General features: G+C 35.1%; 1 protein-coding gene across 1 annotated transcript in view; it reads left to right on the top strand.

Moving 5' to 3' along the window:
• SLC30A4 (solute carrier family 30 member 4) overlaps positions 1–10,522 on the top strand; it is a 28,897-nt gene extending 18,375 nt beyond the window's left edge. The window contains exons 3-7 of the mRNA XM_055316853.1: positions 2,056–2,209; positions 3,657–3,855; positions 4,547–4,652; positions 5,443–5,577; positions 6,157–10,522. Coding sequence (XP_055172828.1) covers positions 2,056–2,209; positions 3,657–3,855; positions 4,547–4,652; positions 5,443–5,577; positions 6,157–6,311 — 749 coding nt within the window. The 3' untranslated portion in view covers positions 6,312–10,522. The remainder of the gene's footprint in view (positions 1–2,055; positions 2,210–3,656; positions 3,856–4,546; positions 4,653–5,442; positions 5,578–6,156) is intronic.
• Positions 10,523–12,018: the final 1,496 nt, after the last annotated feature.

Here is a 12,018-nt window from a genome sequence, read left to right as displayed (position 1 = left end):
GGAACTATTTGTTGTCTTACTCCATCATTTGTTCTGCTAATGCACAGGATGGTGTTATTTTTTTTTAAAGATTTTTGTTTATTCATTAATGAGAGACAGAGAGAAAGAGAGAGAGGCAGAGACACAAACAGAGGGACACGCAGGCTCCCTGCAGGGAGCCTGATTTGGGACTTGATCCCAGGACTCTGGGATCACAACCTGAACCAAAGGAAGATGCTCAACCACTGAGCCACCCAGGTATCCTTAAATGCAGAGTTTTCACAACATTGATGAGATATGTTCAGGAAACAGCTTATAACTGCTAGATAACTTTTCTGTGTTGTAATTTATGCATCAGAATAAAATTGTATCAAAGTTCAATATATTTGAGCTGCCTGGAACCTTTGAGCAATGACTTGATTCAGATAACAGTTTCCCAGGTTGTTTTACCTTTAACAAGATTAATGTCTGGTTTGTCTAAAGGAAAAAATTTCTTTAAAAGTATTTTTTTGCTTTTATTGTTTTGACTGTCAACAATTGCTTTATATTATAATCCTAGTTAATTATTTAAAAATGTACTTCCCATTGGCCTATTGTGTTATCTTGAAAAGATAAAAAATTATCTCTACTGTATACTTACATGGTAGAAGTTTATATGATACAAAAGCATATATGGTGCAGTTGTCCTTGTCTCCTAGCTACCTATTTTCCTCATAACCAGTTTTTTTAATCAGTATTTTGTATGTCCTTTCAGAGATTGCATGTACAGATATTATTTATATATTCTCTTTTTTCACAAGTAGTAATATACCATACGCACTTTGCTTTTTTCATGTAACACTATATCTTGGAGATTACTCCTTATTAGAACATAAAAAGCTATATTCTTTTTTAACAGCTGCATAATATTCCATGTTATAGGGCCTTATAATCACTTTTATTGTTTTCAGTTGTTTGCTATTATATACGGTGCTTGACGAATAGCTTCATAACATACCTCATTTTGCACATGTGATGAATGTGTATATCACTCTAAGAAGAAGAATTTCTGGGTCAAAGTACATTCATGAGTATTTGCATGCCTTATTGTTTGTCTTTAGTCTAAAGATAGTATGTATCTGTGGTAAAACTTAAAACATTTCAAACATTACAGAAAAGAATAAATTGAAAACTAAGTTTGCTAAGCTCCTAGTCCCACTTCCTAGATATAACACTTTCTTGTGATTATCAATTTGCCTGATTTTTGTTTTTTCCTTTTCCCTTTTCTTTAAAAAATATAAATGGCTTAATGATACTCCACTATCTGGATATGTCACACTTTATCCATTAATTTCCTTATTGGTGAACATTTACGATATCACCAGATATTTTTTGATACTAGTGAAGTTACAATGAAAAACCTTGTAGGTATATCTTTACATATATATCACGTGTTTTATTGAATAGATTCCTAGAATCAAGGAATACATGCATCTTAAATTTTGATTTGTTTTACTAACTGCTGTCCAAAAAGATAGTTCCACTTGATACTTCCACCAGTATATCCTTGCTAACTCTGGCTGTCATCAAGCTTTTTAATATTTACCAGTTTAGTAAGGGACAAAAACCAATCATATTCTTTTTTGAATTTCTTGTATTTAGGATTGATTTAGATAAATTGGTTATTTCTGTTAATTTTCTGTGTATTGGTATTTGTGTCCTTTACCCATTTTTGGTATCGGTTCTTTACTTTGTTATTGATTTATAAGTGTACTCTTCTACTGGGAAATTAGTCTGTGTCCATGTATGTTACAAATAATTATTTTTTCAGGTTTTCATTTTTTATCATATGTATGGTCTGTTAAATATACACAGTTTGACCCTAAGGAGATGAGGGAAAGGTGGGGATTGGTAAGAATTAATTAGTGGAGAATCCAGAGCAAACTACCAAACACTTTTTAAATAACATGACAAATTATACAGGGTTTTTATCTCTTTAGAGGAAAGATATAAATAAAAGAGTGTACAATATTTAGTTTGTATGAAGTGTAATAACCATACTACAGATATATATGTTCTTTATATTTTTCCCTCCAGAGGTTTTATCAGCTATGATTAGTGTGCTATTGGTGTATATACTTATGGGATTCCTCCTATATGAAGCTGTCCAAAGAACTATCCATATGAAATATGAAATAAATGGAGATATAATGCTCATCACTGCAGCAGTTGGAGTTGCTGTTAATGTAATGTAAGCTCTATTTTAAAAAAAATTAATAGCTTTATTTTTTAGAACAGTTTAGGTTCACACCAAAATTGAGCAGAAAGTGCAGATTTCCCGTATACCCCTGCCTTGACACATGCATAGATAGCTTCCCCCATTATAAACATCCTCCATCACAGTGATACCTTTGTTACAGTTGATAAACCAGCATTAACACATTACCACACAGCATCCTTAGTTTACATTCGGGTTCATTCTCTTATTGTTGTATAGTCTATGGGTTTGGACAATTTTGTAATGACATGTATATACCATTATGGTATCATATACTCTATATTGTTTTCACATTAATATTTTTAAGTACTGTAAACTTAGAGACTATTATACATGCATTAGGTAATGTTCAGTGGTATTTTTATGTATTTTAAAATTATATAGTACATTAACTTTTCTTAACAAAACACTGATGGAATTATAAATTTCTCATTAGTTTGCTCAGTTATACTGAAGTTTGACTAACAACTTGGAACTTAAGTGGGACAAAGTTTTTAACTTTTACTTTTATATAAATAAGATTTTTTTTAACTATAAACTTTTTCCCTAAAAGCTATGAAATTTTTAGGTTATATGATTATTTGGACCAGCAGTCAGCAAACTTTTAATGTAAAGGGCCAGATAGTAACCACTGTAGACTTTGAGAGTCATGCAGTCTCTTTTCCAGCTAGTCAGTTCTGTTGTTATAGAACAAAAGCAGCCACATTTAGTATGTAAATAAATGAGCACATCTGTGTCCCAATAAAACTTGGGCCTGTTTGCCAATCCCTTTCCTATTGGCTTCCATTCCTACTTAAAATAAAATAAATACAAATCAAAGTCCTTAATTTGTTAATAAGATACTGTGTACCTCTCTAACTCACCCTAGCATTCTTGCTCACTTTAGTCAGTCAATGGCTGTCTTGCTTTTTTGAAACACACAGAGCACATTTTCATCTAAGGGCCTTTGCCCTGGTATTCCTTCTGCCTAGAACACCCTTTCACCACCACATGCTTCCTGATTTGATTCAAGTCTCTGCTCAGATAGAATCTCAGGCTTTCTCTGACTGACTGCACTCCCCAGCACTCTCCATCCCCTCTCGATACTTTACTTTTCTTCAAAACATTTGCATTGTCTGGCAGTATATTATGTATTTATTTGTTTACTTCTCTGCCTTCTCTTCTAGAATATAAGCTCTATGGGGATAGGGATATGTCTGTTTTATTCACTGTTTTGACTCCAGTACCTAGGATAGTACCTGATACATACTAGCTGCTTATGTATATATATATATATATATATATATATATATATATATATATATATATAAAATGAATGAGTTCCTTGTTGCCTCATTAGTATCTGATTTATCTGATTTGTAACAAATATTTTTAATCAATAATACTAGGAAAAATAATAATGTTTTTTTATTTTTGACAGAATGGGGTTTCTGTTGAACCAGTCTGGTCACCATGCCCATTCCCACTCCCTGCCTTCAAATTCTCCTACCATAGGTTCTGGGTGTAGACACAACCATGGGCAGGACAGCCTGGCAGTGAGAGCTGCATTTGTACATGCCTTGGGAGATTTGGTACAGAGTGTTGGTGTACTAATAGCTGCATACATCATAAGATTCAAGGTAACAAGATTGCTCATTTTTCTATCTTAAAATATATTTCATTTCAATATTAAAACTAAAGGTAATTGTCTTTTGTCAGTATACTGGACACCAAAGCCAGTTCTTACTCATTTTGCATTTAGGTAGGCTTAATTGAGCCATCAGTATAGTCCTTTTGCTAGCACTAAACACAATAGTATCATTTCACAGAGTAACTTATCTGTAGCTGGCTTCCATACTGCCTTCACTGGAGAACTCAATTTTAAGCCACATCACTGAACTGCTAGGTACTGGAATGTGTGCTGGACTAGAAATCCAGAGATTTGGGTTCTAGTTTTGGCTCTGCCATTAATGCTTTGACTTTGAGCAAGTCCCTCCTTTTTTATGTGAGAGGCTTAGACGAGATATGTGGCTGCTAAAACTCCTTCCAGCTCTCATATTTTATGGTTCTGGGTGGAAGATTTAGAGAAGTGACAAAGGAAAACAGAATAAATGGTTAAACTTCTGGAAATAGGTCTTAGGAAGAAAGGCATTTAAACAATTCTAGGAAAGAGTGAAGATGTTTCTCAATTACAGTATTTAAAATTAAAGGTATTCTTCAGTGCTAGTATAGAAGGCTAAGGAACAGGAGACAGAGTATGGCTAGCTTTGCTTTACGGTGTTTTATGTCGGTCTGTATTTAATCACACAATTTTGACCTCTCATCTTTCAGCCAGAATATAAGATTGCTGATCCCATTTGTACATATGTATTTTCATTACTTGTGGCTTTTACAACATTTCGCATCATATGGGACACGATAGTTATAATACTAGAAGGTAAGATCTCACTAATATCCCCTTTGTGATTTTATTACCTCCTAAATCAGATAGGGGGTGGGGGGACACCCTAGGATAAGAGTCCATGTCTTTTCCTTTCTCTTTACTGATGCTTATTAGGCTATATAGTAACACTACTTTATGTGTATATAACATAATTGATGTACTCTCCCCTCTGTTACCCATTTGATCCTTATAATAGCCAAGAAAAGTAGGTAAGGTGGACATTATCCCCATTTACCAACAAATTGAAATTGAGTTACAGAGGGGTAACATAACTTGCTTACTCAAGTTGATTGAGCAGGTAATGCTGCTAATAAACTGTGGTGTTAGATCAAAAATAAAACTCTTTTGATTTTTAATACATTTATGTTTAGTGGTTTATTAATTCCTTAATTCCCATTTAACCTGCTACTTTGTTGTATTTTCAACATCCCTACTTACTGATATTATGTATAAGTATGTAAGTTGTCAACAATACGTTCATCATCATTGGATGTTCCTTTTTCTTTCTTTCTGTTATGTCTGTCGTAGCTTATTAAGTGAAGTATTCAAGTTTGATATTTCTTTTTAGCAAAAACGAACATTTTAAAAATTAGTTATTAACCTCTTATACATATCTTTATGTGTGCATGGTTTATCTTAAAGTTATAGGTATTTTTGAGTGTCCATTTAAACTGAATTTGGTAAAGCCATTTGGTTTCTTTGGGGAAAAAAAGTTCCATCAGAAATGTATAACTTTCTTCCCCAAAATAAACTTTACTCATAAATATATATTCTGAACTAATAGGTGTACCAAGCCATTTGAATGTAGACTATATCAAAGAAGCTTTGATGAAAATAGAAGATGTATATTCCGTGGAAGATTTAAATATCTGGTCTCTCACTTCAGGAAAACCTACTGCCATAGTACACATACAGCTAAGTATGTTGCTGACAATAAATGCTGGGGTTGGTGGACTTTATCTGTGGAATTAAACATATGTGCTTATAATTAAGTAGGAAGACTTGTCTGCTGGAAAGATTTACCTTAAGGGAGGGGTCAGGCTTTTCAAAAGGTGAGTTGCAGATCAATAGTAACAGCAGAGCAATAATTTTCGATCTCTGAGATGAGACATTACAAATTGATTTTTGCCTTCAGATTAAGGCATGAAGTATATTTACCATGCTTTTTCTAGATAAGAAAAGCTAGATCTGTTTTTACTTCCTAAAGTCATTTCACAGATTGATGTTTCTTATTTATCAAAATATTAAAAAGTACAAAAGCCAAAAGACTTGTAATTGATGTCTAGTATTCTTTCTCTACCTGAGAGTGGACTGGAGGATTTTGAATAATGAGAAAGCCATCCTGGCTTTGGAAACTGGCATACTTCTCTAACAGTGGCTTCAGGACAGGAGAAATCAAACTAATTAAAATAGGTTCACTGTATACTAAGTTTGTTATTTCCCTGTATCATTGTAACTATGTACAATGAATAGTAATGATATTTTCTTGACATTGCAGTTCCTGGAAGTTCATCTAAATGGGAGGAAGTACAGTCCAAAGCAAAGCATTTATTATTGAACACATTTGGCATGTATAAATGTACTATTCAGCTTCAAAGTTACAGGCAAGAAGTGGACAGAACTTGTGCACATTGTCAGAGTTCCAGTCCTTAATTTTATACATCTTGGGGACTACTGCCTATTGATCCTGCAGTCACAGACCTGAGAGCAATAACCGCGCACACCTGAATGAGAAAATGGAATCCCTGACAGCTGTGTCCATATCAAGCACCAGTCTTTCAAAACAATCACTTCAGCCTGACAGTACTAGTTTCTGCTTAATGGTAAAAATGAGACTTCACCATGATTTTCAGATGAAGATGTTTCCAGAACACTACAGAATAAGATGTGACTCTACAGATACCTCAAAGAAGACAATCCGAGACCATACTTCATTCATTATGACAGAGTACGTGTCTTAAAGGAAGCATCAAGAATTCAGTATTTGCATTTAAAAATTCTTTTTAAAGACCATTTTTTATCAAGCCAGTGCTGGAAAACTGAATTTTTTTTATTATGTAATCTTGACATCCAGCTTCTGGAATTTGACACCCAGCTCTCTTTTTACAGAAATTATTTCTCAACAGATTTCAGAGAGTACTAGAAATTATCCAGAGAGTGGAATAAGCATGTATTCCCCCTGTTTCAGAAATGTCTTATTTCACAAATAATGTTTTTGTTAGAGTTATACTTTATAAACAGTTTTTTTCAGATGTTACAGGGTTTTGCATCTCAACGTTAACATTTTTTGGTTATTTGTAACCTTAATCAGAACCAAATCTTTATGTATTGTGGTCCCTGTCATTAGGAATACTTAGGAAATATTTTCAGTACTATCCTGAAAGGCAGAAGTTCATCTTAAATTCAAGTTATGATATGATAATATAAAACAAAATATAGGAGTAAGGATGGAGTGTGGAATGTCAGATTTTAAGTCTTCCTGAAATCACTTTTATTGTTCATGGAATTATCTTTACTTAAGAATAGGAGGAGATTGCAAAATGTAAACAGTGATCCTCTGCCCTTTTAAGAACTAAAAGTTTGCTTGGTACCTTGCTTCAGGCCTCCTGCCCAGTTAGTCTGTTTGTGCCCTTTCAGGGTAAAACTCTGGAGGACTGAGGTTCAGTTTGTAATGCCCATCTTTCCCCGTGTAGATTAACCACATTCCTCCAGAGAGATTTTCTCTTTGATGATAAGGGTTAGGGATTCTCCATGGACTCCAGAAACCCTAAGATACAATCTTGAGGTTTTCCAATAATACCACAGCAGAAATGCCCAAAGAGATGGGGAGAAGACATTACTCGGGGCGGGGGCGGGGAATGTCAAGGGTTTTTGACCTAGTGTTTGTGTTTTTTAAAGCAGGGGAATAGGGATAGACATTCAGTCTGTGGTGTAGGGAGGCTAAACATGAAACTCCAAACTGAATGTAACCTAATTGGTAACAGTTGTGTTAAAGAGGCAGCTGTGAATACTCATGTTCCATTTTGCCACTGTTGGTTTTGAGATTATCTTTATGCACTTTAGGAGTCCATTTTCACAGGGACAGTTTCTTAACCAAGAATGGATATGGTTCTTGGGATCCTCAGAAAATCAGAGCAAAGTACAGTGTACCAGACAGACAAGTTGTGAATTGAAAGCCTACATAAACATGCACATGATTTATAATATCAAAAAAGGGTGAAAAACAGATTTTCTTTCTACCAAGTACCTCACTATAAGTAAACTGAAGAGAAAACCTGAATTTACCTGAATTTATATGAAAGACAAATAGGAATAAATGAGAAGCATCTCAGTGGACATCTGGGCATTTATGGACTTTGGGTACCTAGCAAGAAAAAGGAAGAGAGTATGCATTATATGCGAATGGTTTTCCATATTTGCAGCTGTTTCCCATGTCCCCTGAGCTTATTTCTTGTAAACTTTCCTATATCTTAGATTAAGTATATCTTAATTTTCATACTGACCTGTTCCTTGAAAAGTTACTTGATAAAACAGTCTAAAATCCATTTGAGGAAAAAAAAAAGGAGCCTTTTGTAAAATGCAGAATCACTGAAAACTTCTATAAATCCTAATGACCACGTTCTATTTAAAGTGAAGTACATATGAAGTCTCCTGCCTTTGTCTTTTGTAGCAAGGATTACAGATTTTGTACTTACTGGGTCTGTGAGACAGAATTGATAGATGTCACTTTTTGTAACTTGACAAGACCCAGGAAGAAGGATGTGAATTTAGCAGATAAGACCAGGGACTGGTCTGCCTCTGATAAGGAGCCTTGGGTGTGTCCCTCACCTGCTGAGCTGCAACCCTGAGTTACAGCCCTCAGCCAGCCCTCACAAGGGAGAGTTGTCCACTGACCTATGACAAGCGGTGGTAACTATGGATGAACACCTAGCATGGTTACTTTTGCACTGGGAGGACAGATCACAGCATAAAAACTGGGCAGTTCTTCAGTGTGGTGTATTGTAATTAACATTTGCAAATAATCAGAGTTACTTATGTACATAAAACGTGTTTCACAGCTCTGGCTAGAGGCAGCATTTTGATTTATTTTAGGGAAAACCCTATTTTTCATTAATAACTACGCTGCCTTAGAAATCTAATATGAGAAATACAGTGGAATAAGGCATCTTTATGGCATCAGAGGGCTATGAAATGCAAAACCACAAGCAAGCAGAATTCCTACACACTTTCCATTAGTTGTGCCTTATGTGATGCAAGCCCAGATTTTTGCAGCTTGCAGCTCTCATCAGTATTGTTTGTCAAATCACAGGATCTCTTATTTTACCTTTCTCTTTTCAAATTTTGGTACTTTATTTCCATTTTCTAAAACTATCCTGCTCTTAAATGTCTCAGTGTTCTGGTTCTGTCTCTTGAACCCAGGTGTCCTCACTGACACTGTTTGTCTTTAGTAGAACTTTCCCAGAATAGACACAGGCGAGATTAGATACATGAGCTTCCCTTTCATTTTAATGTGAGGAAAACGATCTTTCAGAAAAACAAAGCACCACTTGTAAAATGTATTTCTAGGGGTAAGGAAGAACCTTTTGTTTTGTTTTGTTTTTGTTTTTTGTTTTGTTTTGGTTTGTTTTTTTAACAGCTGCTTGTTTCTGATCCAAATTTCTTTGCACATTGAGCTTTACAGAGTAAGTGTGATAGGAATGGTCTACACTATACAACCATGACTGAAGATCATTTCTAAGAAGACTCTGGGTTGTGTTTCTCCAGCAACCACTCTTCTGAAACAAGCACAATTACCTAAATTTTCCTTTCTTCCTTTTTCTTTCAAGTGTGGAGCTTAAACTTAAGACCCTGAGGTCAAGACCTGAGACACCCAGGCACCCCTAAATTTATTTTCTCTCTATGAATTTATATAAATTGGTTCACCATAATGAATAGTGTGCCCTTACCGAATTTGAACCCCTTTGGAATAAGGTTTTAGGTAATTTTGCTGTTGACTCCACCTTACATCTAGTAAATTTAAAGTTACAGTATGTGTTAATAGATATAAAATTAGTTCATTTGGCTCAGTTTGTCTTTAAACCACACTTAGCTTATGAGCCAGTTGGGTATTAGTCACAAATGAATAATAACTCCTTGCTATGCTGCGTTGAGGGGAGGTGAGTCTGATTTCCAAATGATTAAGTTTTATTTCTAAGTATAGATATGTCATGTGAGTCTTGCCAGACAGGGTATCCAATTTATTTTACAGCTCACCAATCAGGGATATTTTTTGTGATGTTGGTAGGTACCTGCAAATTAGAAGAAATTGTCATGGGAGTTCGTCAGTATTGTGTATGTGCATTCAGGCCATCCCGTCACTGATTTCTCACTTACAAAGGGTTTACCCTGTTCTTATCATATTGTGAGGACCAATGAACATTTTCTGATTTTTGGTAAGACTGGAAAACCTTTACGGAGACTTCCCCAATTAAATCTGTGCCAGTATCAATTTATAATAATGTAATTAAGTATATTTTGAAGTAATTGCAACACAAAATTGAAATGGCCAGTAGTATGTCAGCTTTGCACCTGGAAGATACTGTATATTTGGAAAGCTTTTGCTTATCTAAAAAAAATAATGTTATTAAGTAAGCCATATCACAGTTTAAGAAATTGTATATAATTTTCCATTTGCCCTTTCAGAAACCAGGTATTTTGCATATGATTGATTTTAGGAAGATTTTGAAGCTGGGGTTTGCCCTTGTAATTTAAGATCAAAGTATAACATATGTATATGTACTGTATTTGCAATTTTCAAATTGTAATTTCCTATACATTTATTAAATAAAGTATTGTTTTGCTGTGTGGTTTATTAAAAAATGAAAATCTACAATCCCCCTTAAATCTCTGAGTTTTTTTTATTAAATAATAGCAGTAGGCCTTAAAACATCATAATAATCTCAAAAAGCATTCAAAGTAGATTGTAACCTAACTAGTTATATCAACTCAGATGGTAACACCCTCTGAGATGTTTAAGAAATGTGAAAAAAAAAATCCAGATAAGGAAAAAAAATATTAAAAGAATCTAACTTTCTCTGTCACTTTCAATATCCCTGCAGCCCCAGGCCAGGAACAGTGGCAGAAAGGCAAGAGCAAGGCTTCTGCTAAAGATTGGTGAGGGCCTTCGTGAGATCTGAGTGTCACGACAGGGTGACCCTCCAGTAGTGTAGACAAGGGGTCTCACACTGTGCCTCACGAGCCAGTTCTGTCCTGCAGCCTGTTTTATATGGCCCAAGGAGCTGAAAATGGTTTTTATATTTCTTATGGCTAAAAAAAAAAATCAGAAGAAAATGATGTGAAAATTATGTTGAACTTTACATTTCAGAGTAAAAATGTTCCTCACACACAACCATGCTCACGTGATCATGTATTGTCCGTGACTGCTCCAATGCTGCAGTGGAAGAGTTGAGGACTTGGGACGAATATGAAATATTTACTGTCTGACCATTTATAAGAAAAGTTTGCGCACCCCTGGCATACACTGTTGTATTATTTTAAGGCTATAATAGCATATTATGGGTGCAGCAGACTTCTAGATCCTGCTTGGAAGCTTCTGAGACTGGCCAATCTGAAGGCCATCTGAGCCATCAAAGGTTCTTTACCTCTCCTTATCTTTTTTCTTTTCTATATCCTCCTTGGAGTTTGGGGCAGAAAGAGGAAAAGAATAGCAAGATTTCAAACGTGTGCCATATGTCCTAATGTTTACTAGCAAAGCAGTTTTCTACTCCAGGATCATTTAAGAATACTTTCAGAAGGGGTGCCTGGGTGGCTCAGTTAAGTGTCCAACTCTTGATTTCAGGTTGTGATTTCAGGGTAATTCGATCCTAAAAAAAATACTTTTCAATATAAAGGTTTATTTACTTGATTTTTAAATTTTCACTTAAGTTATGACAAAAAAGGGAAATTAAAATGTATATCAAGTACTTTGTGTAGTTTGTGCCACCTGGTAGCTCACAAGTGAAAAATAACATTTTATCTGCTAAATAAGATGAAAATCGGTTATTGGGCTGGCTGGCAGGCTGGCTTGTTTGTTTATTTGAAAGATTTATTTATTCATGAGAGGCAGAGGGAGGAGAGGCAAGCTCCATGCAAGGAGCCTGATGTGGGACTCTAACCCAGGACTCTGAGATCACACCCTGAGCCAAAGGCAGATGCTCAACCATCGAGCCACCCAGGTGTCCCAAGGGCTTTTAAAATATGTTCTTTAAAGTTTTTGAGTCACCCAGGGAGAGATACATCTATTTTTGAAAATAGTAATGGAAAGTTCCCTCTATCCCTATACTCTGAAGAGTTTTGATCAGGAATGGATGCTGTATTTTGT

The sequence above is a fragment of the Nyctereutes procyonoides genome, unplaced genomic scaffold (assembly GCF_905146905.1).
Source record: "Nyctereutes procyonoides isolate TBG_1078 unplaced genomic scaffold, NYPRO_anot_genome, whole genome shotgun sequence".
NCBI classification, from domain to species: domain Eukaryota; kingdom Metazoa; phylum Chordata; class Mammalia; order Carnivora; family Canidae; genus Nyctereutes; species Nyctereutes procyonoides.
Note: the sequence above shows the minus strand (reverse complement) of the source record. Positions and strands in the feature narration are given on the sequence as shown.